Source organism: Ammodytes marinus (assembly GCF_949987685.1).
Source record: "Ammodytes marinus genome assembly, chromosome: 19".
Classification (NCBI taxonomy): Eukaryota; Metazoa; Chordata; class Actinopteri; order Uranoscopiformes; family Ammodytidae; genus Ammodytes; species Ammodytes marinus.
The window spans coordinates 15,183,974-15,210,820 of NC_137223.1; the positions used below are offsets into that span (position 1 = coordinate 15,183,974).

The 26,847-nt window shown below is 43.0% G+C and overlaps 3 protein-coding genes across 3 annotated transcripts; all 3 read left to right on the top strand.

The window, feature by feature from the left end:
* Positions 1 to 247: 247 nt before the first annotated feature.
* Positions 248 to 6,301, top strand: LOC307265770 (very long chain fatty acid elongase 4-like). The gene is made up of 7 exons (XM_080047570.1): positions 248 to 375; positions 2,000 to 2,091; positions 2,715 to 2,902; positions 3,750 to 3,830; positions 4,977 to 5,148; positions 5,283 to 5,410; positions 5,956 to 6,301. Exons 2-7 carry the CDS (start codon positions 2,025 to 2,027, stop codon positions 6,241 to 6,243), a joined length of 924 nt encoding a protein of 307 aa, XP_079903696.1. The 5' UTR covers positions 248 to 375; positions 2,000 to 2,024; the 3' UTR covers positions 6,244 to 6,301.
* A 4,051-nt stretch (positions 6,302 to 10,352) lies between these two features.
* On the top strand, positions 10,353 to 17,001 carry LOC307265679 (microtubule cross-linking factor 3-like; the record flags this gene model as incomplete). Its single annotated transcript, XM_080047473.1, has 8 exons — positions 10,353 to 11,141; positions 11,838 to 12,062; positions 12,731 to 12,889; positions 13,532 to 13,594; positions 14,327 to 14,596; positions 15,055 to 15,417; positions 16,075 to 16,743; positions 16,891 to 17,001. 8 exons carry the CDS (start codon positions 10,353 to 10,355, stop codon positions 16,999 to 17,001), a joined length of 2,649 nt encoding a protein of 882 aa, XP_079903599.1.
* Positions 17,002 to 19,719: 2,718 nt separating this feature from the next.
* LOC307265841 (uncharacterized protein) lies at positions 19,720 to 24,987 on the top strand. Its single transcript, XM_080047656.1, has 6 exons — positions 19,720 to 19,928; positions 21,023 to 21,296; positions 22,276 to 22,611; positions 23,127 to 23,206; positions 23,299 to 24,217; positions 24,305 to 24,987. The coding sequence occupies exons 2-6, from the start codon at positions 21,153 to 21,155 to the stop codon at positions 24,557 to 24,559; spliced, it is 1,734 nt and encodes a 577-aa protein (XP_079903782.1). The 5' UTR covers positions 19,720 to 19,928; positions 21,023 to 21,152; the 3' UTR covers positions 24,560 to 24,987.
* Positions 24,988 to 26,847: the final 1,860 nt, after the last annotated feature.

Here is a 26,847-nt window from a genome sequence, read left to right on the forward strand (position 1 = left end):
AAAGTAATTGTCTTTGTCAAAATCCGATGGCCGTGATGTGCCAACGGTTGCCGCGCGCGCGCACACGCGAGACACAGGAAAGCCAATTACCCGCATGCGCAGTGCCGCCCGGCTTCTCGGTGTCTAGGAGATTGCAAGAAGATGATGCGGCTGAGCGGCCGGCACGGACTGAATGCATAATTGGCCTATCTCAGTCGTATATTTTCACTTGCCTTGTCTAGTTTCTTGCCAAATTGCTGTTTAATGTCGAACTGTAACCGACACGGCGTAGAAACTGATTGGCACTGACGGCAGACGAGGAGCAAAGCAGTAACTGAGAGGAGTTGGGCATCAAATTGCACCGGATGTCATTACACGCTCTTAAATATCGAGGACGTAAGTAAATGCATGTCTTTTCCCCCCCGTTCTATTTATGTGTTTGTGTTCTGAATGGACGTTATTTAGTTTTGACGATGCTGAGTGCTTTTCCTCGATGTCAGAACCGGCTACCTCCTCCTGTTTTATTATAGGGCTTAATTGAGTAGCCTCGCTCGAGAGGAGCCCAGCCCTTTGTCCACGACATATCAGTTATTTTACGAGGGTCTAGGGAAACTCTTGTCATGACATATTTTATTTTTATTTTTGTGGTTTGGTGGCTAATCCTATTCTCATCTCTCTCTGCACCTTCACCCATCCACCCGTTAAACCCGCTTAGGTGAAAACAGGACATATGAACAAACCTAAAATTAAACATGTTTAAATTATTTGATTTAGAGCAATACCCTTTAAAATAATATCGGAGGCTGGTTGCCTATTTGTGAAGATGTGTTTATATATTTTTTTTTTACATTAGGCTATTATTGAAAAATCAAGCCTAACATAATTGTGCTATTCTAACAGTGTGAATGTTTTACTCAAAATCAAGCCTTATTTAGTGTGCCACATGTAGGCAGATAACCATCAAAAAGGCGTGTGGGTCGGCATTTGAACTTAGGCCCACATGTAAGCTCTTAGATCAATTGAATTTAAGCCTCTTGAGCGGTCCGAGCGAAACCTGCTGACACACGCGCCCCTGTCTTTTTGTGTGCTTACAAACCCCGTTAACCCCATGGGGTTGACCCTCTCGATATAATTTCCCTCCGCTGCCCACTGCAACCAAAACTAAACAGCGAATGGGTCATACGAAGTCCTGCAAAAAAAGTCCATCCTGCAGATTATCTATAGCGCTCACATGTGCAATGTTGCTCTAAAAACACAGCACTTTCCCTGTCAGTCAACCCTCATTGGTGGAGAGAAGTTAGTTACTATGTAGGCCTACACAGAGCAATGCATTATTTAAGGGGGTATCTGATCTGACCAATGGGATTATTTATAGATGAAGATAGAGACAGCTGCTCTCAGACCCCCGTTTGTTAAGTAACACTGGTGCTTAACCTGTGTGAGAGAGAATAGTCAAAGTTAGCCTATAACCCGGTATCATCCATCCCTATTTCCTCCGATTTCATCAAACAGTTGTGACTGGCTGGCAGCGATCATCAATGGAAAGCACATTAGGATCTTGTGGAAGATCATTTTACCATGCTGTTTCAAATTAGACCAAGTGAAGAGAGTTTCTAGGGTGGTGTTTACACCAATGCTGAAGAGAGTGTAATGGGAAGGGGGGAAAAACAATTTTAACCATGCATTTACAATCAGCTGAATAATCAATCCCATGCAGATCCCCATCTCACTGCTCACATATCATCTGGCATAAGATCTTGACATCCCGAGAAGCCAGTTTAATAGAATGGGAAATAGTGTTATCCTCTGGGTTTCAGTCCAGACATAATTTGCCAGAAATGCGATTTGGCATTTCAGCTCATATGTAGAAAGCAATGCGGACTAAGAGCTAGAAATAATTGCATAGCACAGCTCCTCGTGCTAGTAGTTAGTCTGATAGGATACGTACGGCCTGTAATTTAATTTGCGTGGCTCTCACTGACTTGGACTCTCCTTCTCTCTCTCTTTCTCCCTGCCACAGTATAATCGAGACCAAAGGCCGAGCCATGGAGGTTGTAACACATTTTGTGAATGACACTGTAGAATTTTACAAATGGAGCCTTACTATAGCAGGTAAGATCTTTACATACACTCTTCATCACACAATATCAGCTTGCCGCTTCAGATGCATGATTGTTGAAAAATAATGAAATTGATCGATTATAATAATTGTCATAACATACAATACAATCTTGTTGGCTTTGATGGATGGATGGATGAATGGATGGATGGATGGATGGGTGGATAGATAGATAGATAGATGGATAGATCGATCGATCTACATAGTACATAGTAAAGGCCTGAGTTTAATCAGTAAGTCTGTTTTTTCCTCCAAATACGGAGTTTAGATATTCAAAATGGGGACTCACTTAAACAAAAATATTTGGTGACACCCATTGCACTGTTCCAGTATTTTTTTACAGTAAGGCTAGTATGTCAATTGTTAATCCATAAGATGTATGAATAAAGTATGTTTTAAAAGCACTAGACTGGTGTCAAGTGGTTGGTAAAGCTTGTGTTGAAGGGTGCATGTTTTCTAGCTGGTCGGGATGTGAGAATTGGCGAGCAAACTTCAGAAATAAGCTAAATACTCAATACTGAACTGGGTTTACTTGTGTGCTGTTACTTTTACAACTGTCCCCTTTAATTTCCCCTCTAAACCCATTGAACTGAGCCCCTTTCTTTCCCCCTTGCAGACAAAAGGGTGGAGAAATGGCCGATGATGTCATCCCCCCTCCCCACTCTGGCCATCAGCTGCCTGTACCTGCTCTTCCTGTGGGCGGGGCCTAGATATATGCAGGACCGCCAGCCCTACATACTCAGGAAGACCCTCATAGTCTACAACTTCAGCATGGTGGTCCTCAATTTCTACATCACCAAAGAGGTCAGGGCTGGGCCTGGGAAGGACATGTAGATTGCTTCATGTATTACTATATGACACATACATAAAAAAAAGTCTTACTTGGGATGACACTCATGACAGGGCAAATAAGTAATAAGAACCAAATAAGTTGTCCCAATATCAGTGTTAACACCTTTTAACATGGCATTTCCTGTATATATGTGTTGTAAACAAAATCCCATAAATAACTAGTGTTTATGGACTTTGGTAAAGAGGGAAAGCTTTCATAACTTACAAGTACAATTTAGAAGACAGTGAGGCTCACAGAAGTTTTAATTTACATTTGATGAGAAAAGATGAAATGGATGTATAGAGGAAATGACATCACTGATACTGCCAACTGTGACAAACCTACTACTTGTTATGGGACAAGAAATTAACTCACAGTTTAACCACTTTTAAAAGGCTTTTAAATTCTTGAATATTTTTTCTACTCCACATATTATCTCAACTAAGCACAACGTGGTTGTGCATTTGATCTATAGCAAATATGTTAGAAACATAATTTGGTTTGTTCTTTGACTACTCTAATGGAACAATGCAGGGCAGAGGATGGCTTCTACTATAGCAATGATCCCTCGTGGAAATATCTCAGTTTGTCTTTAATAATTCATTAAACTGTAATATCTTTATTTTGTTATTTTGAATATTCAATTTGTTGGCAAAACATCAAGTTCCTTCAAAAAGAGAATATTATTCATATTTTTCAAAGAAAAAAAGGGGGACTACTTGGAGAAGGTTTTTGCTTTCTCCAAATCAGTGATAGAAAATGTCAGCCATTTTTCCTCTCAGCCTCATTCTGACTATGTTGTTTCTTTCTTTCCATCAGCTCCTACTAGCCTCTAGAGCAGCCGGGTACAGCTACCTCTGTCAGCCGGTCAGCTACTCCAGTGATGTGAATGAAGTCAGGGTAAGCTACCTGCTCCAGCACACTGATTCACACAACTATGTAAAAAAAAAATGTATCTTCGGAAAATAGAAATAATTTGGAAAATCAGATATAAAGAAGTGGGGGTTTCCGGATGCTTTAATCCTAGCGTTGACGTTAAGGACTTCACTATTACTGTATATCTGTGCATTTAGTTTCGTCCAAGGGTTAAAGGAGGATAGAAATAGAGAAAAGGCAGACGTTTATATCTGTATAGATGTGAGGACAAAGAGGGTGTGGCCAGCACTCAGAGTAGGCGGGAGTAATTGGTCTCACCATCGATACACTCCACCCCCATCTCCACCTTCAGGCCTTTGGTCTTTTCATGATGGCACGATGCCACAGAGAGCAGCCATGTGTACTCTGTGCATGTGTGTCACACATGCACATGTGTGGCTGGTAGGGATGAGAACACACACACATACAGGGATTTGTGACATGCTGCTACGCGGTTAGTAGGACATCTAAAAGTGATACACATTTGCAATATGTTAGATTTCCAAAGTTTCTTTACATGACAATATAATAACTAATTTTTAGGGGTATACATTCAGTGTCACATATTCTGTCTTTGTTTTTTTTATATGACTGAATAAAATTAAAATATTGATTCTAGGCAGGGTATTTGCATAATTGATATACACACAAGACAAAATACATCACTATAAATGGTAGCAATATACTTTATGTCATACAATGACTCTTCTTAATATAAGATATCTGAGTTATCAAGTTTTAATACGGCCTACATCGGTTCAGTACACTAATTCATATCCTACAATATGATATTAATTAATTGCATGTTTTGAACTTGATGCTGAATTTTCTTTTGGTTTTGTGTTTTAGTACTCTGTACTTTTCAAATATAATTATTTTAAAAAAATGGCCCTCTGCAGCAGTTATTTTTAGTAATATTTCCCTCAACTGCTCTGCATGACTACAATCAGTCTCATAGAGGCCTGAATAACACACTAAACTGAATTGCACACTAAACTGCAATAAGTTTTAGAAGTGTCTGTCTGCCTATTTTATTCACTGTCTTAAGAAATTATCCATCAAAGATCGTATTGCATAAAGCAGCGTTACTGTCTTAAGTGTAACTCCCTCCACCCTGTTGTATGTCTTTAGATAGCATCTGCTCTGTGGTGGTACTACATCTCCAAAGGAGTGGAGTTCCTGGACACGGTGTTTTTCATACTGAGGAAGAAAATCAACCAGGTCAGCTTCCTGCACGTCTATCATCACTGCACCATGTTCATCCTCTGGTGGATTGGCATCAAATGGGTCCCCGGTGGACAATGTGAGTAAAACGTTTGGGATAACCAGACCTTGAATTTATCAGATTTATCTTCGTCTTTGTGCTTTTCACTTCTGACTAGCATGTTAGCAGCCGTCTCATCTAACACAAATTAAACACCTTTCATCTTTCCCCAGCATTTTTTGGTGCAACCATCAACTCTTCCATCCACGTCCTCATGTATGGTTACTATGGCCTGGCAGCCTTGGGACCTCAGATGCAGAAGTACCTTTGGTGGAAGAAATACCTCACCATTATTCAGATGGTGGGTACTCCATTATGGCTTGATTTTTGTGTGTGTTCCGCAGCCATGTTTAAGGACAAAACGACAAATGAGATAAACTTCTGACTGCAATCTGTAACCACTTGAAGGTGGAGTCAGCGATAATGGAGAATGTTGTCAAAATCACCTTTTGTCAAAATCAATGAATATACAGTATTCTCACAACCTGTCCGTACTGTGTGTGCGCTGAGAAACAATCTGGTGGTAATACACAGCATAGGCTCTTTAAACTGGTATGTAATCAAGGGGTATGTAAACAAACGGTACCTTAGCTAGAAAAGAGCCCGTATACAGAGCCTAGACTATACTGCACACACACAGTATGGACAGGTAGCAGATCATCAGGAGATATTCATTGATTTTGACCAAAAAAAGATATTCTGGAGAATCCTTCTCCAGAATCACTGACCCCAACTTCAAATGAAAACATGGTCACAGGAATGCTCTGATGTTTCATGTTTCAAGTTTAATTCGCACTTTATTTCTTAATTATTTGATTATGTGACCATATTCTGTGCGTTCAACAGATCCAGTTCCACGTAACCATCGGACACACGGGCTACTCCCTCTACACAGGCTGCCAGTTTCCCTCCTGGATGCAGTGGGCTCTGATTGGCTACGCGGTCACCTTCATCGTTCTTTTCGCTAACTTCTACTACCACGCTTACCAACGCAAACCCTCCTCACAGAAGGGAGCCAAGCTTGCCAAGCCTGTCGCAAACGGCACCTCGCCGGCAACTAACGGTCACAGCAAAGTGGAGGAAATGTTGGATAATGGCAAAAAGCAAAAGAAAGGAAGAGCGAAGAGGGAGTAAAGAAGGAAGAGAATCCCATTTGGCGATTAACAGGAAGAGGACAGTTGTTTTGAGGGTCAGAAAGGGGAAGGGATGAACATACAGGTTCAAACCAGACCGGCCTCTTCATCCCTGCAAAATATTATAGAAGGATTTGTTACCAACTTGGAAAGATAAAAAAGGGTAGATGTTTGTGTCTGTAAAGGAGTCTGAGAGGAAGATAGGGGTGTTGGTTGTCTCCATAACAGTTTTTATTTTTTATCAAGAAAAGCAAAATGTTGATCATGTAGGCTCAGCGCTAATCTGTCCAACTGCATTTTGGACCTTAACAGGACCAAAATATGAAAAGGACCAACAAGCTGCTCAGCATTGACTAACTTAACCAAAATTCACCTCCACCTTTTTTGTACTCTGGATTCCAGTATTATTTTAACTGAAAGCTTAAATAGTCTTTAATATGCTAATTTATTTTCTAGTTTCAATGAATTTAACTATTACCGACAAAAGTTGCAGAAGTTTATACCAAAGTTTTATATTTTCTTGGTTAAAGGAGTTAATTTTTTCTGTTTAAGAATACTTAGATGAGCAAAGTTAGCAAACAGAAAATTTCAATACAAAGTGCTCACAACCGCCATCTATTGTGTCTAACTTTCTTCCATTCATCTCCACCACGCATCATTCCATCATGTCACAGACTTTACATTTCTCTGTCGCCTCAAACTGATGTAACTGTGTTGCATTGACCGAACGGCCAGCTATTTTCTTAGTGTTCATTGTGAATTAAAAACCTGGTTTAAAACACTTTGGAGGGGGGACTGTAGTTTCCTTTAGTATTTATTCAAATGTGTGGGTATCTTTGTGATAATATTTTTTTGTGGGTCTGTGATTTATTTCTCTTTGCTGTGCGACGTAGCCGAGGAGCATTGAAGCACTGATTGGAGATTGAAGTTCAGCTCAGTATTGTCTCACTGCCATGTAGGACTGAAGGGAGACTTCTCCTGAAAGAGCTTCTTCCTTTTTTTTAAGAAAACAAATGGTTATTTCATTGTCTTGTTAAAAAATGAAAGCGACACAGCTTCTGGCTGCACATGTAAATGAAATAAAGGCAATGTCAGCACCCCACTGGTTGGTTGTGTCTTTTCGTGTTAGTTCTGGTTGGAGCATGTGCAAAATCAATTTGAGATTAGCTACTTAACTGCTAAAGCAACATTGTACACAACATATAGGATCTAGAATGTCTCCCATTAGGGGGGAAGCCTTCCCATCCCCCAAACTTCCCAGTTTCCTCTCTCCGTCCCAAGGATCTGCAGAATGGAAAGGCCTCTTAAAGGTGTGTGTGAGAGGCCACCGAGGAAGGCTGTGTGTCTTTGTCCTGTCCAGACAGATCTGCCTTAATCTTTGGGGGTAAATTGGCTTTAGCTCCAAAAGAGCTTATTTCCACGTCACTCCATGAGTTGCCCAGGAAAGCAGGTCACTGGAAGAGAAGCCCTTACTAATCTGCCACCAGGTCCATGCTGTATCTCTCAAACTGTATGGAGAAGTTATAGTTTGGCTTTATGGTGCAATTGTCTAAATAACTATCTTGTGATCTCATGTGATATTTTGGACTGAAATATTAGCAGATGTTATTGTTTATGTTCCTGGTTCATTTGAGCAATTTTCCACTTCCTCTCTCACACATTTCTTCACACACTCGCCATCCAGTTCTTCGTCAGCCTGGGACAGACACACTGTATCCCATTGCTCGTTGACCACATTGCGGGTTTACTAATGGCATCTATTAAATTATTCACAACCCCCCCCCCCCCCATTTGTCGAAAGGCCTTGCACCAATACTATTATTGACACTTAAGGCCACACATTTTCTTTTCATTCCCCACATCCTCCAACCTGCTGTTCACTACTTTGCAGTCTCCCATCTTATCCTAGTGCACCACCACCTGTCACCTTTGCACTCAGGGTGGAAGTGGAAAGCAGGTCTGAGGGGGTAGATGTGAATGATGAGGAGTAAGAGGAAGCGTATGTCCTCCAAGGGGACACAGAGGGATCTAAGCCAAGGACTAAGAGGATTGTCAGAAGAGCCGTGGCTTTTCTATCAAAGGCATTTAGCGCAGGTCACTATTACCGGCATCCCTGCTGCTGCAGAACGTGCATTCACATATACATACATACATACATACATGCATACATACATACATACATACATACATACATACATACATACATACATACATGCAGGTACACAAACACATACAGTATATACTATGGACCTTGAGCATAGATTTATGCACCAGATTCACTAGTAAAGGCTGACTGCATGCAGGTAAGCTTTGTTTTAGACATTTCAGTGAATTCATCCCTTTGCAAATCTCTCATTAAATCTATTAAAGTTTAAAACAAACTGCACAGTAAAAACTAGGGGGGATTCTAATATCTAAATCAGATAAGAGTGTTCATGCACTTTGGCAATGCATATTTAAAACTGGGAAATTTACTGTGATGCTGGTCCCTTAACATATTGCTCTTTCACTTGCACCAATAATGTGATGCAAACGATATAGGCCTATTACTTCCTTACATACTGATTGAAAGGAGGGCTAGTCAGTTGGGGGAGGGGATAAGTTTGCAGGGGTTAAACCTCTGCAAAACCTGACCCGTCAGTCGTTATCTCATTAGCAATAATATGACTAAGGAGCTCATTGCAGCCGCGCAGAGTGGAAACAGTCAGCGTTTTAGTGGGAACAGATTGCCTCCAGAGGGAGATGACTTGGTTGTGTGTGTGCAGAGCACCCTCTGCTGGGCCAGAATTTAGGTATATTACATTTGTGGGTTAGATAAAGTATATAGGCAACAGGTGAAATGAGTCCCCTGTAGTGTAATTCCTGGGAAAATTAGGTGAGATTGACATATATGTGCAGTGCATGTAAAAACTCAGTATTGACAAGCAAATAATAACAATGTCACTATCAATGGCAATTTGTAGAAGATACATGTTTGGTAATAATATATTCAATGCTATAGAAATAGCACATTATAGGCTAAATTAAAAAGATAAGGGCCTTAAAGCGATAGTTCAGTATTTTTCTAGAGGGGTTGTTGGAGGTCATTTTGCATAGTTTGTTACCTTATGGAGATGGTGGTCATTGCAGTCATTTTAAGGAGTCTGGGGAGACGTTGCTGTAGCAGATGTCAGAATTATGCTGTTGGGCCCAGCTGATTTTTTTTGTTTTTTTCCCACGTACAAGCTTACCTAAAAAAATACATATCCGTTCAGTTGTACGCTAAATTTAGGATTTCTGATTTAAAGTTCTGAACACAGGCTGAAGGCCAAACCAAGAGGTTATCTGGGTTTATTTATTTTCAAAACAGACATTAGAGAGCTACACCTTCAGAGCTACAGGAGACTATAAAATAAACTGTGTTCACATATTTAGTGACTCATGACAAGTAAACTCTTAATAAAATGAGTTTGGCTTTGCATATAACTTGTCTTGCTTGCAGTACACACGTTGTATTTAGAATTATTGCACTAAACCACCTGAACCTCTGTTGACAGTATTGCACCAAGTTATGACCATGCATGCCAACTGTTCTGAATGAGGAGTGGTTGGCTGCATGGACCTATTATAAGGGTTGGCTGTCGTTTTCTGTTCACTTCCTGGTTTGACGTAGTAGCCTGCACTCTGACGTTACGTGGCCAGTGGCCCTGCAGTGCCTGGTGGTGCCCTGTGTCAGCGACTCTCCATAGCCTAAATGCTCTGCGGTAAGAACTCGCATAGGCTAGTGTGTGCATCTCTCTGAAGATGCATTCATTCGAACTTTTTTTTGAAATTCAGAGATTTGGTATTGCCTTTCGTTCTGGGTACAGTTAATCTGGTTGACCAAACAAGCTTAGGCCTAAAGTTATGTTTGTGGCCAGATGAGCAGGCGAGCTGACAGCTGGATAAAAAGCGGCATCTAGTGGCTCCCCTATGCAGGTTACGTCCTCCGAATTTCACTGTTAAAATAAAGTTATCAAAACCATAGGTTTGGGCCTCCTGTGCATTTTTTTTTGTTTCCAGCTTAATTCACAGTGAACAACTAGAAATCAAAGCCTGTGTTTGGAATTGTTAATCACAGTGAAGAAGAACATGAAGGCAACTACCACTAGCGGCGCTGCAGCTCCTCCATCATCATCATCATCGTCAACATCTTCGGCGGACAATAGCGCAGGGAGGAGGAGGAGGAGGCAGCACCACCGGGCTCCCTCGCCGGCTACAGCAGCCAAGGAAGGGGCAACCACCAAGCGAGCTCCGAGACACCCACCAGGCAGACCGACCGGCGTCAGCTCAAAGGAGAGTTCGAAGACCGCTGACGGAAGGGAGAGGGAGCCCGAGAGCCGCGGCGGGGCAGGTGCTTTGCGCTTGTATGGTGCTGAGGCTGATCTAGTGGGAGCTAACAGGGCGGATGCTGTCGGGGAAGATCCGGCAGTATCATCATCATCAGCGGCCCGTCGCTCCACTTTGCGCCTACTGCCCTGTCTCAAAGGTGGTGACTCCTCCCGGCGCCTGTTGGCCGAAAAGACCTCGTCTGCCTTTTTTTCTTCGGAAGAGGAGAAAGGGAGGAGAGCCGGGGACGAAGGCGGCCGCGGCGCGTCTGTGGGCTGCGGCGCGGGCCTCGGTTTGGGTGTGTGGAGAGGAGGATGCTTGCAGGCTGAACTGATCCAGTTCCATCTGCAGAAGAGGCTCAGGCGAAGCGGTGCGGGTGCGACCATGCAAACTAAGGCGGCAGACAACATGGGCACGGAGGAGGAGGAGGCCGCGGCTCAGGGAGAGCCGGGGCCGGCTGCGGAGGCGACAGAGGCGGGGTCCGTGACACAGCAGGACCAGGCCTTTGAAGACGAGATAGATAGGCTGCTCGAGGAAAATGAAGATCTAAAGGTTTGATGCATATTAGTTTTCCATGTCGGCTCTGTCATCACCTAGAAGAAACACGTTAGATTAAATAGGCTAAAACACCCTAATCAGAATTGTAAGCTACTGAAAATCAGTAGTCATATGTTTATTTGTAATTAGGATGAGAGAAAATGTGTGTAGGCCTTTTTAAAGCCTGTGGGCCATGATGGTCAATAAACACAAATTGTTTTGTCCACTGAACATCTTCTTCAGAGCATAACAAGCTACAATACCTTAACTGAAATTCGCTGGCTGCAGATGATTAATTAGTTATTGATCACATTGGTATTGATCTGCTGGGATCAATGAAATGGTGTGTTAAAATAAAAAACAACCAATAGTCAACAGCTGGGATATGGTTGTACTTGCCATGTTGGCAATTGATGCTAATTTTCAACAGTGTGGAAGGCGTGGTGAATAAGAGGAAATCTTCATTTGTTCATGGTGCATCAATTTGAGCTCAGATAATTGAGGATCAAAGAGATTAAAGAGGATCAAATGCCCTTATTTGTGAAGTAATCTAAACTACATTTGGCTCAATTCTAAAACATCCATCGCCTATTTCATCTGAGTCCAAAACCATGCACAGCAGATATTAGCCATCACCGTTCTCAATCTGAACCATGTCATAATCGTGACACATCTCACCCTGTGCCCCCCATCCACCCGCCCACCCATCAGTGTGAGATTGAGGAGATGAGGACCGAGATGGACGAGATGCGAGACACGTTCTACGAGGAGGACACATGTCAGCTGCAGGAGATGAGGCGTGAGCTGGAGAGGGCCAATAAGAACTGCCGGATCCTGCAGTATCGTCTGAGGAAGGCGGAGAGGAAGAGGATGCGCTACGCCCAGACGGGAGAGATCGATGAGGATCTGCTCAGGAGTCTAGAGCAGGACCTGAAGGTATGGAGGGGAGGGGAGGGGAGGGGCCAGACACTCCCACTCTCTGTGCGTCTGTCTGGGGGAAGTTTTCAACACCCAAGGCTCTGCTTCTTTTTATTTTTTTTATTGCATGACCACGTTTTCTGATGTAGCCACAGCCACATGGTGAAACAATTGCATTTCCAAAGCCACTGCCATTTTTACAGCTTTGCCTCATAAGCATTTTATAAATACTGTTAATTTTGGTGGAGAAAGGTTGTGCAATTTCGTAAGATGAGAAAAACTTAAGGTGCACTATGTAACTTTGGGTGGAAAATGTTGTAAGGTACCGTTGTATATTGTCATAATTCAATAAATCAACTTTCCTCAAATTGGATCCAAAGGCACAATGTTTGAAGTCGGAAATCTACTTGAAAAGTTACTGTTTCACTGTTTTCTTTACAAACATTTTCTAGTCATACGTTTGGTTTCGGGTGTCTCAAAATAATTTTGTTTAGATTTAAGAAGATAGAATTATTCAATTTTAAGTATTACTTAAGAGTAAATATGTTTTGTAAACTAACTACAGGCATCTGCAAATGTTAATAAATCCCCCTCCCCTGACTGAGTGCACCTTTAATTCAAACTCAATTGTAAGACGATGCTTAGAGTGCAGACAAAACTCAAATCATGCCACCGCCACCCTGCAGGTAGCAAAGGACGTGTCTGTGAGGCTGCACCACGAGCTGGAAAAGGTGGAGGAGAAACGCACAAAGACAGAGGAGGAGAATGAAAAGCTGAGAACTAAACTCATAGAGGTGGAGGTGACCAAACAAGCCCTGCAGAATGAGCTTGACAAAACCAAAGAGGTGAGGTGCCATCTATATCACATCCATTAATGAGCTCAAAAGATGATTCAACTTAATGATCATATGCCTCGGATCTATTTCTTTATGCACAGTGCATAATCCAGGCTTCTCTGTTTGATTCTACAATTAGGGGAAATGTTGTACAGATCAATGCTATGCATGAATTAATGATTTTCTTTATTATTTTTATTTTTGTCATGCATAAGTATGCCCGGCCCACAAGGGCTTAGAATACACCGTTATAAACACACAGACAGTCCAGAAACCAAAAATAGATGCGTAACACTACTATTACTAACACAATAAAGCTTTCTGACGTTTCATCCAGGCTTTTGTAACAAAAGAGGCCAACTTATAAACACTGAAAGTAAACAACCATTCTATCCTGTGATCATCCGTGTTTCAAAATATTTTAGGGTTTTGAGCAAACATTTTGTTTACCAAAGGAATCAACGGAGAAGCTTGATATAACATACGTAGATGTCTAACTTCTAAGTTATAGCCCATTTTTAGACCCAAAGAAAGCTGTTTGCCATCACAAATCAGAGTGAATTGGCAAATTCACGTGCACACTGACATACTCACACTTCTTTAAGAATAAACAACAAATAACTGTCTTTTTAATTGACTCTCCTCCACCAGTCTCAAAAGAGAAGAGGAAGCAAGGACATCCAGAAGCCAAAATCAGCACAGGCTCCTACAGAGGTGAGAAGGTTTTACAAATGAAAAGGTCATTTTTCCACAATGTTTTCTCTCTTTTCTTGCACCAACAATCAAATAATCATCAGGTGGTATATCTTCCTAAGGAACAGGTGCTGTCTTCTATCACTTTCAATAGTGCACAGTCTCATCTTTGAATGATAATCTTTTCCATTGGATATATTTGTTATTATGATGAATTCTTGTCATGACTTAAATGAACTCCTGGCCATCAACATATTGAAATATGACCCTGAAGGTTTAGCCCAGCTCTGAAGGTTAAGCCCATCTGAAAGAAAAGTATGAAAGCTGAAAGTTAGCAGAGCTCCAGTAATTACTTTGGACATAGCAGACTTCAAACGTTCTCCTTTTGGCTCAGAAAGACTGTGGTACAAAATCTTCTCTTTAATCTTAAAATCCTTCCGTCTTTATTTCTTACTTATGCCGAGGCCGACTTGATTAAGTTTGAACCGTTTTTTTTTTAAGATATTTTTTTTTGTCATTTTTATGCTTTATTGATAGTGTAGAGACAGAGTTGAAATGGGGCAGAGAGGGGAGTGACATGCAGAAAACGACCGCGGGCTGGAATCGAACCCGGGTCCGCTGCTGGCCGAGGCCCATGGGGGGGACGCCCTACCAACTGAGCTAAGGGCGCCCCGTTTGAACCGTTTCTGCTAAAATGCACTTTAAGGTTTAGTGAAAGGACGTCCTGCGGTTGTCTTGTCTTTTGTGCTCTAGGAGGACAACGAGGACCTCAAGTGCCAGCTAGCTTTCATCAAAGAGGAAGCAGTGCTTATGAGAAAGAAGACGGCCAAGATTGACAAGGAGAAGGACCGTCTTGAGCAAGAGCTACAGAAGTACCGCTCCTTCTACGGGGAACTGGACAGCACCCATCCTAAAGGAGAGGCCGGGGGTCCGCCCACCACCCGCGAGTCAGAACTGAAGCTGCGGCTCCGCCTAGTGGAGGAGGAGGCCAACATCCTGGGGAGGAAAATAGTGGAGCTGGAGGTAAGAAAGGACAATGCTATGGAAGGTCTATTAAAGCCCCTGTACTCCCAAATCCACAAAATCCTTTTAAGTATGTAATTTGGGGAATATGTGGAATGATAGCTAGCATCTGAAAAGAGTTAGGCATATCTATCAATCCAAATTTAAAAATATTGTCATTTAAGTTTGATAAACTTCACAGACATTTGGTTTTGATGTGGCTGGTTATGCTCTAGTATCTTCCTGAACGTCCCATTAAAAAAAAACGACTGTTGCCATGGCTCCCGTTTGATATGGCCACTCCCACACAGTCCTGTCAGGCGGTCTAGACAGTAAAAAAAAAGTCAGTTTTTTTAACTCAGTTTTATAATATTTACCAACATTTATTTTCAATCAGATTTTTGTAAAATATTATTGAGATACCAAACTTTGATACCGTCGTGTGAGCGTTGAGCTTTTTTCTCCCTCTACCCCCACAGGTTGAGAACCGTGGCCTGCGGGCGGAGCTGGATGACCTCCGTGGTGAAGGAGAGGGCGCTGGTAGCGGGGGAATGGGTGGGTCGGGCACAGGCCGGGGCCTGGGTGAGGACCTGACGGAGCTCCGACAGCAGCTGCAGTTGGTGGAGGACGAGGCAGAGCTTCTCAGGAGGAACCTTGCTGACGTTGAAGAGCAAAACACCAGAGTGACCACGGAGCTTAACAAGCTGCGCTTCAAAGCCGGCACCCACGAGGGCGGCGGCAGGCACGGGGGAGGAGCGGGAGGGATGGATGGAGCAAAGGCAGAGGCTCTGCAGGAAGAGTTAAAGGCAGCGCGGCTACAGATTAATGACCTAAGTGGCAAGGTAGTTGACCGCTTATATTAACATTCATCTAATACATTCTTCTTGATTATGAGCTAACAAAACAGTGCTGCTGGCTGCACAGGGAGGAGCTTGGACGGAGCTTAGACCTGAATCTTCTGTTTCCAAAACAATACAGGCAAATGCTGCTATGTAAAATACAGCCAGAGAAAGGAGGACTGTGCAGATAAACCCATCACCAAATATTCTAGTGGGGGAGACGTGATCATTGTGTGACTCTGTAATTTATTCAAAATGTTGCTTAGTGTGCTTTTAATGTATTTTATTGTTTGAATAATTACCATGTTCCCCATCTTTGCTTGGCGTGTTGGCCTACTCATATTTTGCTAACTAGCAAAACAATTTGCCAATTACAGTTTTGCCTATTACAATTTGAGTGATTTTAGCTCAAAGAATACACTATCCACCAGTTGTTTCAGTAAAGAGTCTTCAGCCAGGCAAGCAGCTCTGTGAGGCTTTACTCAGCAATCATTTGATCATCATGTTAGGGTCAATATACTAACACAGTAACAACGATAACCTGTCGAGTTTTTTATAAGGTGTGGCATGCTTATTATTGTAGTTCAAGTATCTTGTTATGCCTATTGTTTTGTCCTTTTCTGTTCAAATCTGGTTACAAAGTGTTTTCCCTCTATCTAGGTAATGCAGCTGCAGTATGAGAACCGTGTGCTGCTCTCCAACATGCAGCGCTATGACCTGGCGTCCCACCTCTCCCTGCGGCCCAGCCCGCGCGACAGCGACGCGGATAGCGACGCGGGCGGAGGAACAAGCGGCCGGCGTGAGAGTGACGAGGACTCCACCTCCTCCCGCCTCCTCCCACCGCACCGCAAACGGGAGGGCCCCGTGGGCGGGGAGAGCGACTCGGACGAGGTCAGAAACACTAACGGCAGCAGCAGCAGCCGGTGCCTGACCCCCACACGGGGCCTCTACACCCCGACGGGGCCCGAGGGCGCAGCCTCTTCAGCTCTGGCCCGCTTCCTGCCCGGGGGCCGCTGCAGCCTGCGCGACAGGCAGCAGATGATGGACATCCGCATGGAAGCGGAGAGGCTGGTTCGCACCATCGACCGGCTCATCGCCGACACGGCCACCGTCATCTCAGAGGCGAGGGTCTACGTTTCAAACGCCGACCTGATGTTCGGGAGAGGAGGGGAGGAAGGTGGAGAGGATGATGGGAGCAGGATCAGGGAACACGAGCTATTGTACCGCATTAACGCTCAGATGAAAGCCTTCCGAAAAGAACTGCAGGGCTTCATAGACAGACTGGAGGTGCCGAGGAACGAGGACAGGGAGGCGGAGGAGCCACTGTCGGTGAGACAGAGATTAAAACATGTTTACAAGTTCCACGGTGGCATAGGAAGCGTCTCCAAACGTTTAACACTGATTCTGTTTCTTCCTGTCTCTCACCAACCTCTTGTTTTCTCATCCGCTATGGCTTGTCACTCTTCCTCCGCCCAGATGTTCCAGCCCATCATTTTGCTCATCCTCATACTTGTGTTGTTCTCCAACCTCTCTTACGCCACCATCTTTAAACTAGTCTTTCTTTTTACTCTTTTCTTTGTCCTGTGATGTACATCCCCCCCGCCTTAATTCATATCATCCCTTGTTTGTCTTTGCTCTCTTGATTTTTTCCCATCCCCGCATCCTTTGTTGCCCATGTAACCAAAACCACAGGAAAAAAAGCTCAGCACTTGCTAAAGCTGCAGTCACATTCAATGGGGGAGTAGTTGGATTCAACACTGGAGTCTACATTATCCATAACACATCACTGTCCACATCAGGTGAGTTACACAACTTGTAACTGAGCTTTAAGAAAGACAATCAGACTTGTGAACAGCTGATAATAGAGACATGCAATAGAGACATGCAATAGAGAGTGCATTTAAAGAAATATACATTATTATATTTTATCAGTGTTAAACATGGTTAATCACGAGCTCTATGCAGAGTTTTAGTAGGGACAAGGTTGGTGCATGACAGCAATCAACAAAGAGAAATAGAATAGGTGTCTATATTTTGAATTTTTGGGAAAGAGGACGAGATTGATACCACTGCTAAATCCTTATGCTAAATATGTTGCTTCACCCAGAGCGTATTAGCTTAGTTTAACGTTTTTAAAAAAGCTAGCGGGGGAAAACAGATGGTTCGCTTTAGTTTTTTCGACAGAGTAAACAAACAAGATACAACATGTACATGAGTAAGCTATACAGATGCTGCTAGGGGCAGATATCGGCAACACCTCACAATAAGGGTACATTCATTTACGGTTAGTTAATGCTTAGTTAATGCTGAATACAGATTAGCTAAGCATTAACAAACCGTTAATAACTCCTTAGTTAATGCATAATACACATTACCTAAGCATTATCTAAGTGTTTTGCTTAGTAAATGCTTCACTAAGCGTTAGTTTAGTAAGCATCATTGATACTTAATAATTAAGCATTAACAGTCATTTAATGCTTAATGAGATGTAACTACGCATTAACTAACCTTTAAGAGCTTTAACTAAACATTACAGTTAATTAATGGGTACTTGCAGTACACTTCCTTTTGCATATTGGAATAGCCCTATTTAGTGGCATCTAGTGGTGAAGGTTTTAGATTGCAACTGTTACCCCTCCCTTTCAAATAATTACAGACCCTTTAGTGGCCTTCAATGACAATCAGCTAGTTCCTAAATATGGCATCATTCCCCACCAAGTCATTACACAATATCAAGTGATGAGGTGAATATGTCTTCAGTTATTGATTCTATAGTACTTCTTCTTCGTCTTCCAACAGGTGCCCTTCCCCAGGACACCCACTATATAAATATTTCCATTCTGGGCTACTGTAGATAGAAACATGGCCGCCTCCATAGAGGGTGTCCCTCTCGTATTTAGATATAAAAGGCTTATTCTAAGGTAATAAATTAAACAACTTCATTACCAAGTGATTATACACTTAAAATACAAGTATGTTATGAAACATGGCAATACAATCTACACACTGCACCTTTTTTAATCTAACAGGAATGTGTACTTAGTTAGCTGATGAAGAATGATGAAGGTGAAAAAAAAGTCCTGAGAAAAGTCAGTAGGCCTAAGTGGAGCTTTGAGTTGAGATGATGTGGTGGTAACACTTAAACATACATTTATAGATATGTATAATGTGGATAGACGATTTCAGAAATGGAGGTTATTGCATGTCAAACTATACTTCAAGGCAGGAAACATAAAGCTGCTGTCCTGGTTCAACCTTGTCACTAAAACCTATGTAAGCAATCTCCTCATTTTAAGGACACTTGTAGTAGGCTACCACTGTGCTGTTGTTGAGTCAAGGTTAGGTTTGTTACTATGAAACACAACAGGTGGAGGAATTATGGTGATGATCAATCTGGAAAGAATTCTGATGATCGGGTTGAGTGCCAAATGCCAAATCTTCTCCAGGGGGAGGAGGGAGGGGTGTTTTCGCATGAAGCCCCAAAAAGGACTCCTGATCTGGGCTGGGCATTAGTAATTGATGGTGGGGCAGATGAACAGTAGCCTAGCAACTGTCACAAGATGAGTCAAGGAAACAGTTGCAGGTTGTGGTTACTCCAGGACATCGAATGTGATATTAAAAATATCGCGGCTTCTGCTCTATTTGAAATTGAAATGTGTGCGTGAAGTGTAAGTGTCATTGGCATTTCTTAGCATTTTACAAATTTTGCAAAATGTTGAAAAACATAGAAAATCCAGAGACTATGTGGAGTAAAGACGACACTTAAAACACTATTTTAAAATGCCCAAAAGTTTGCCAAGCACGCCGGTAGGCCTATCCACCTAGCAGTTTAAGCCTTCTTGATCGTGACTTTCTTCAATAAAGATTTTATTGACGGTGACACATTATTACTCACCCTGTCACCCGCGCCCATTTGGCATCCCTTGGAAAAATGATTTGCGGAGTGACATGGTCACAAGACAAAATCTGCCCAAGCAACCCAAAGCAGAGTAGCAACAGAGACGCCGATTGGCCGAAAGACCACAGCAGCTGAAATAGCTATGTAAACACTTTCCCTCTCTCCGTGTGTCCCGGTAATTATAGCCAGGATGCTGGTGACGACAGTTGTCCCATCGAGACTTCAAATGCTGGAATAAATTTGACATTATGATATTTGATACCGGCTCCGATGGCGCGCCCACGTAAACAGTGGGGAGTGGTATAAAAGGCTGGGTGCCCCCGGCTGGAACAGAAGTTGTTTACCCTGTAGATCAACGCTCCGGACTTAACCCCCAGACCGAGGCGAGAGTAGGACAGAGGATCTCCTCTAAATCCAGTAGGCTACTCGGGGGTTTACATCACACAGCAGAGGAAAAGGCGAAGGGAGACGCACAGGAGGGAGAGAGAGAGAGGAGTTGACTATTTGGCGACGAGGGGAGTGAATCTGCTCGAGAGGTCGGAGCGCACAGCTCGCAGGATCTAGAGAAGGCAGAGGATTGTTACTGGAAGGCAGTGAACTTTTTATGTTGAGCAAGGTAAGGACAGGTGTTTCCTACTGAGGTCTTAATAGCAGCTGTAATGACGATGTATTATGGTTTGGTGCCATATGGGACGATTAAGATATGTTTAAATTAGCCTGATGATTGTCTTAAAAATATGTATATTTGAGACCGCATGAAGCGCACAACCTGAAGTTGCCTGAGTCAACTGCTGTAGCCTAATACTAAGCCTAATGGAGATTTTTTTTATGCATATTAAACAAAACATCTTAGCCTTGCACCATTCTTCAATAACCTTACAATTGTCTGGAATATAAAGAATTTGTTTTTGTTCAGCGCACAACCTTTATACTCAATTAAACTTTTGATCCGATTTTTCGTTTTATTTTGAACAGTTTTTAATTTTCCTTGTCTTTGCCTCTGACTCTGACATACATTGACTCTTAGTCCCCGTCCCATGCGCACAGCCCATGCAGCCAGTTTACTATGCATAGTTACAAGATTATTAATATCTCTCCACTTACATAACAGGTGGGAGGGATGTGGCTACATTCGGGCACTTTCCAAAGGATCCTTGTCCTATTTAATGATGGCAACAACAACAACAACAAACCCTGATTGACTTTGATAACCGAGAGGCAATACAAGTCAAGTAATTAGTGTTTCCATAGGGACACAACTTCACCATGCCAGGTCACATCTACAGGGTATTGAGGCGACATTCACTTCAATTTAGAATTGTGAATTTGTAGGTTATCTTTAGTTTTTCTTCCATTGTACCAAGGAGTTTAGAGGCAAGCTGGAGGTCAAAGTGACCAAGTGTCCAATAACTTGCAGTGCTGTCATGATCTTGTCCACACGTGCTGCATGGGTAGGCTACATGCCTGTGAATTTAGAATGTGAAAGAAGAGATGCTGCTAATATCTGAACTTTGTGAGGGCAAAAATGCTACATAACAAGCCATTCGAGCAACAGACACCAGTAGAAAAATAGAGCAACAGTATGTTTCATTTGGGAACAGATTGACCCAAATTGTAGTTAAAAAAAAGTGTCAAAATATTCACTTATTGTTTTGTACTTATACTAAACGTATTCCAACTCTCCTTTCTCCCACATGTTTGTCTGAACAGTATTCCAAGGCCATCGATCCTTCTGTCCCTCGCCTGCATTCCGACAGTGACCTCTGACCAGAAAGCGAAATAGGAGAAAGGGGAAATTGGCATTTAAAAAAAGGCCTGTGGGTATTGATTGCCTCACGTCATGGCAGCCATTGATTTGGAGCGTGGGCTGGAACACGGTGGCCGCGGCTGGGGGAAAGAGAGGCCAGAGCTGATGGACAACTTTGACTCGGAGATGCAGGAGTGGGAGGACCAGCTACAGGACATCCAGAGAAAAATCGAAGAGGTAAGATATCGTATAAAAGACACTGGACGAGGCAAATGTCCAAAAATGTGATCTCAAGCTCAAAATCTCTGAAAATGCGCACGGAATTTGGAAAGATCAAGATGAAACTTTAAATATAGTAACTAGGTCCATGAACATTGAGTCAGTAAAATAAAAATTTGACATAAAATGGAAATTTTACATAATATGTGACTAGAGGAGCAACCAAGTATTCAGTGTCAGTGTAATACATCTGGTTTCCTTATTTTTTGTCTTGTTGATCTTTCTTGTACAATACTACACTTACTGATGTAGTTATAGAGTTGTCATTTGTGTTTAGTCATGTTCATGTTCTCCATCTTTTACTGTATAATTGATATCAGAATCAGAAATACTTTATTGATCCCCGGGGGGAAATTCAGTTCTATACAATACAAATAAAATACATTAGCTGCATAAAATCAACAAGTTTTATTTGCCTCCGCAGTCCCTAGGGTGTGTGATAATTGGTGTAATATGTATTTGTGACACGTGTGTGTGTGTGTGTGTGCTTATCCACCATAATAAACTGTTGGCAGCCCACCGAGTGACTCAACCTTATGGCCTTGCTGGAGCAATGATACAGATGAATGTTAACAAGCTAATTAAACTGTGATGTACTGACAGACATGCTGAACAAACACACTCTCTCACACAGACGCACGCGCATGCACACACACACACGTGCGCACACACACACACACACACAGTCTGAAATTGGATACTATAGGAAGTATTAAAGGTTGCAAAGGGAAACAGATGCTTGTTTTGCTAATCAGGATAAATATACGTCAGGCTGTGCAGCAATTTCATTATAATTATGAGACTTGTTTCTTGTGTAAACAAAGTTTCTATTGTTGCGCCGTGTTCAAAACACGGCGCAACAATAGTATAATAGTTATAGTCACAATATATAATCAGCAGGATGTTGTTAACGTTTTCTTATGTTTGGATTTTTCAGTTGTACAATGATGTTCAGGCCCGCAGAGGAGCAAATGATATCACTACCAACAACCAGAAAAATGGTGGTGAGTTGGAGTGCGGCCTAGGGCACCATGACAACCGTCTTTTGGCGCCTGGACATCACGTCAAGAATCACTCTGGACCTACAACTGTGCCACATCACTTTAGTAAGGGCTGTAACTATAGCCCCAACGGCGACAGCTACCCCGAGAGTCATCAGAATGGCTACGGCTACTGCCACAACAACAGCGTTTCAGAGATCGGGGACTTACTGCAGAATTATTTGGACCAGGGGAATCAAATGAGCCGTAAAAACCACGGAGCTCGCCATGTGGTAAGTCAAGGCAATTCTCATCATTTCTCGTCCTTATGAGTCATTCCGTTGGCATCTGCACATCCAAGGAAACCAGATAGGTGGACACGACATGAGTCAAAAGTGGGTTCAGTCAAGAACATATTGATTACACTTAACTGGTTGATTCTATTCTGCTATTCTATCTCAAACATAGGCTACTAGAAAGGAGTTAGTTTGACATACTTTACCAACTCTTGCCCTTTTAAAAACTTCTGACAAGTCAGAAAGAAAGTAAGTTGTTAAACTGCTTCCTGGTCAACATCAAAAGCCATGTGCGCTGCCAACATTACAGTACAGTAGGTCAGAATAGTTTTAGCAGTGCTATATCGAGGGATGATCAAGGGTCAGTTGAGGGTCAGTTTTGGTAAGGTACAGTAAACAGAGCCTGCCAGGGATCCTGACGTAGAGCACTCTTATTCAAAGCTTTTTTTAAAAGTGGGTGAAGGTTGACATGGATGTTTTTTAAATATTGTATATATCTTTTTTTCTATCAGCGCTTCAGTGACACAATCAAGGTGAGCCCAGGAATTCCTGTATACCAGGATGAGATCAAGAGAAGTTCTGGAAATGAAAGGTAAGAAAGTTTGCCATATCCACAAACAATTGGTGGAATTGTGGGATGTAAATTAAGCACCTTTTAATCCTTATCGTGTTTGTTTATTTAAGGCTTGGACAAGAGCAGTTTGTGGGAGAATTTGAAGAAACTCAAAACAGGAAGAACCAAGTGTCTCACACAAAGAGCTCCCCCCGAAGAGAGAGTTCCCCCAACAAAGAAAACACAGGTTCCAAGCCTCCTCTTGGACAACGGGATGCTCCTGCTGTTCAACCTCGCTCACAGCTCCCAAACACCACAGCTGAATCTCCTGCCTTGGACAGAAAGTATTTTGGCCCTGGCGTCCTGGGAGAAAGGAAGTGTGGCAGCCCCTCTGTTCTCAGGAAGTTTGGAGCAATGCTTCAGGAAAACGAGGGTAAACTGCTTACTGAATCAGGGGTGGTGACCTCTCAAGGGCTCACACTGGAGCCAAAGTGCCCCACCCCTGGCTGTCAGCGTAGAGCTCTAGGAGCCGCTGCAGCCGCCGGCAGGGCGCCCGTGCGCGTGCCTAACCATAAATGCCAAGCAGATTCTGATGTGCTGACAGCAGAGATGGAGCACAGCCAAGAATGGGGGTTAGTATCAGACTCTGGTAGACACAACCACAAGGATCACAGAGGAGGCTGCAGCAGCTCAAAAGGGTCCCAGGCAAGTCCCCAACAGTCCCACAGGAGATCCCAGGTGGCGGGGAGTCCAAAGATTAGACCCAGGGCTAACAGTGGGGCAGACAGAGATGGCGGACTCATTCAAGGAGAGAAAGCAAGAAAGCTTGCACCCCAACATGTGGAGCCCAAAATGGACTACAGGGTCTCAAATGCTTCTTCTGGATCTCAAAAGATCCAGAGGGGTGGGTTAGCGGGACAAGAGTTGGCGGGTTGTGGCCGAGTGAGGGATGAAGGACTTATTGAGCTGTTGGACATGCTGGAGATCCAACATGAGTTCAGCTCCAGTCCCAGAACAGGCCACACAGTGTACAGACAGGACCCACAGCAGGTAGGCATTTTCTTCCGCTTCTTTATTTGATTACACTCTTGTGGTGATACTGTACAAGCTGACGTGTCTCATTCTGTCTCTATTAAGGTAAACGCAGCAGAGTTGTCTCAAGTCAAACATAAGAGCTTCTCTCGCCCTGCACGGCCAGCCAACCAGCGACCTCCTTCCAGGTGGGCCGGCAGCACACCTTCTGCCAGGATTGATGCCCAATCGGGCCCAATGTACCGTCCCCCAACCCCCCTCAGTCGACCCCCTAGCCCCATGACCCGAACCCCAAGTCCCGCCACAAAGCACCGGTCTCCCATTTCCTATTCTCTTCAGACTGAGACTGTCATTATGTGATACCTTCCCGTTTCATTCAAGGGTGTTCCCTTCCTCAAGGAAAACAATCGATCTGTGTAAATAGTAAGGACTTTTCTTTTTAAGCAAAATGCTTTAAGAGAGTCGCAAAGAAATACGTAGTTTCATCTCAGTGCCCTGCCGTGTTCAAGATAAAACACGTCCACAACCTTCTCCAGTGTTGCTGCGGCTTTTTTGCTTATTCTGTGCCAAATCTTTGCCAACACATTAACATATTGCTTTGTTGCAGTTTAGTGAAGTTTTCCACTTTCCTCCTTTTTTGTATTGAACTTCAGTGGTTTTCTGTATGATGAGATTATGCATGCAGCCCTAGTTTGAGGGTGCATGCTCGTGTGGTTAAGCCTTGTGGTTGCCGTGTTGAATCAAATTCAACCAACCTGGTCGATTGAGTTGCAACTGTACTCCCAAGCAGTGTGTTTTACTGTACCATATTGTCAAAGTTATATATATATATTAAGATGTTCAAATAACAGCTGTGACAAACACTATGATATGCCTTTAATGTATTATTTTTTTCTTGTTAATAAATATGACAGTGCTTTGACGTAAAGTCTCTATCTGTCTCTCTCTCTCTCTCTCTCTCTCTATTGCAGCTTTGCATTGTGTTGTCCCATTAATGATGGCTCACATTTCAGGGTGTTGACGATTTACTGCATGTCAAGCCTATGGATATCCGATACCAATAGGCCCCTGCATGCCAGTGCAATGGCTGTTCAAGTAGTGTTACTGTTGCAAATGAGCTAACCGTGAACCAACCCCATCACATCAACTGGTTCATGCATACCCAAAGAACATGGTGGTCCTCTAAACATTGTTTAGGATCATACATGACACAGGGTTTTGGTTATGTCAGTTAATTTTTGCTTTAATTTGTCTTTTGTCAAGTATATTTACAGTGCACAGTGTTGGTTCAAAAGCAGTTATGTTGTCCACAGTTATCAGGATATCGAGTGTGTAGTGACAGTGATTCCCTGTTTCTCGCCTCATAACACTGCATCAGCAACCTCTGGTAACCCTGACACCTGCTGCTCTGTGAAAGGTGAAGAAAAACATGCTCCCACACACACAAAGAGGAACATTTCAATAATACATGCGTACATGCTCTTCCACACATTCATATACACATACACCCTCTCCGTCCGGTCTAAGTGTGAAAAGTCATGTAAAAGCTTGGTGGGTGTGCGGAAGTCCCTTGGCCCCATGACGCCTCAGTTCTGTCACCCAACCTCTCGGTGCTATTTGGCACCTCAGACAGAAATAGCAAGCGTGACGTGTGTTTTGGTGCCAGAAATCTTAGCCCGCTGTCTTTGGGGGTATAAATAAAGGGTTGGGGGAGGGACAAGTTGGTGGTTTTCTTTTTCTCCCTAGCTTTCTTTCTTTAATCACACATATCGCTATTTCTGCCTTGCAAAAAAATCAACCATGTGATATAAAAAATTGTTGACAAATGGGAGATACATAATTCCCTTAAGGACAGAGATTTGTTCTCCAATCACCTCTACCTCTGTAAGTTTTTTCAGTCAAATAACTATCTTTTCATTTGTCTTCCTACCATCACTGGTTTCAATGCATTATCTTTCCTCTGCTTCTCTGCGATAGCACTTTGCCTCTTCCTGTCTTCCGGTGTCTACTCTCAGATTGTGTGTGTGTGTGTGTGTGTGTGTGTGTGTGTGTGTGTGTGTGTGTGAGTGTGTGTCTAAATGAGAGCCTATCTTACAGGTTGGCACCTACTTGGGCTGCATGAGGGTATTTTAACAAGCCGTCCTATTGGACACCTCTCCTCTGTCCTCATTAGGCCTCCAACTAACTCTTGGCAAGCTAATGCCTGGATGAACAATCTGTTCAACAGGAGATCTGCAGTATTGCGTATACAAAAGATACTGTACATTCTTTGGTGTGTATAAGTTTCTCCTAATGGTGCTACAACCAGCCACCCTTTTTTCTGCTACCCTGACCAAGGACACTCTTGGCGGACAGAAACTGCATGGCAGAGCTTGGTTGGGAGAGCATGTTCTATTCTGGACATAATTTGCATGAGAGCAAAGACAGGCAGGTGACATAGAAAGAAAGTGAGGGAACACGAGAAGACAGCTGAACTGTAGCCATGGCTCCCCTGACGTAAGCAAGAACAACCACGCCCCCTTCGACCACAGAGGAGGAAACAGCAATTGAAGAATAGTATTTGAATTAGGAATAAGGAGTACCTGCACTGGGTTACACAACTTTTATTACGTAACTTGGTCCTGGATTTTACTTTAGGATAAATTGTC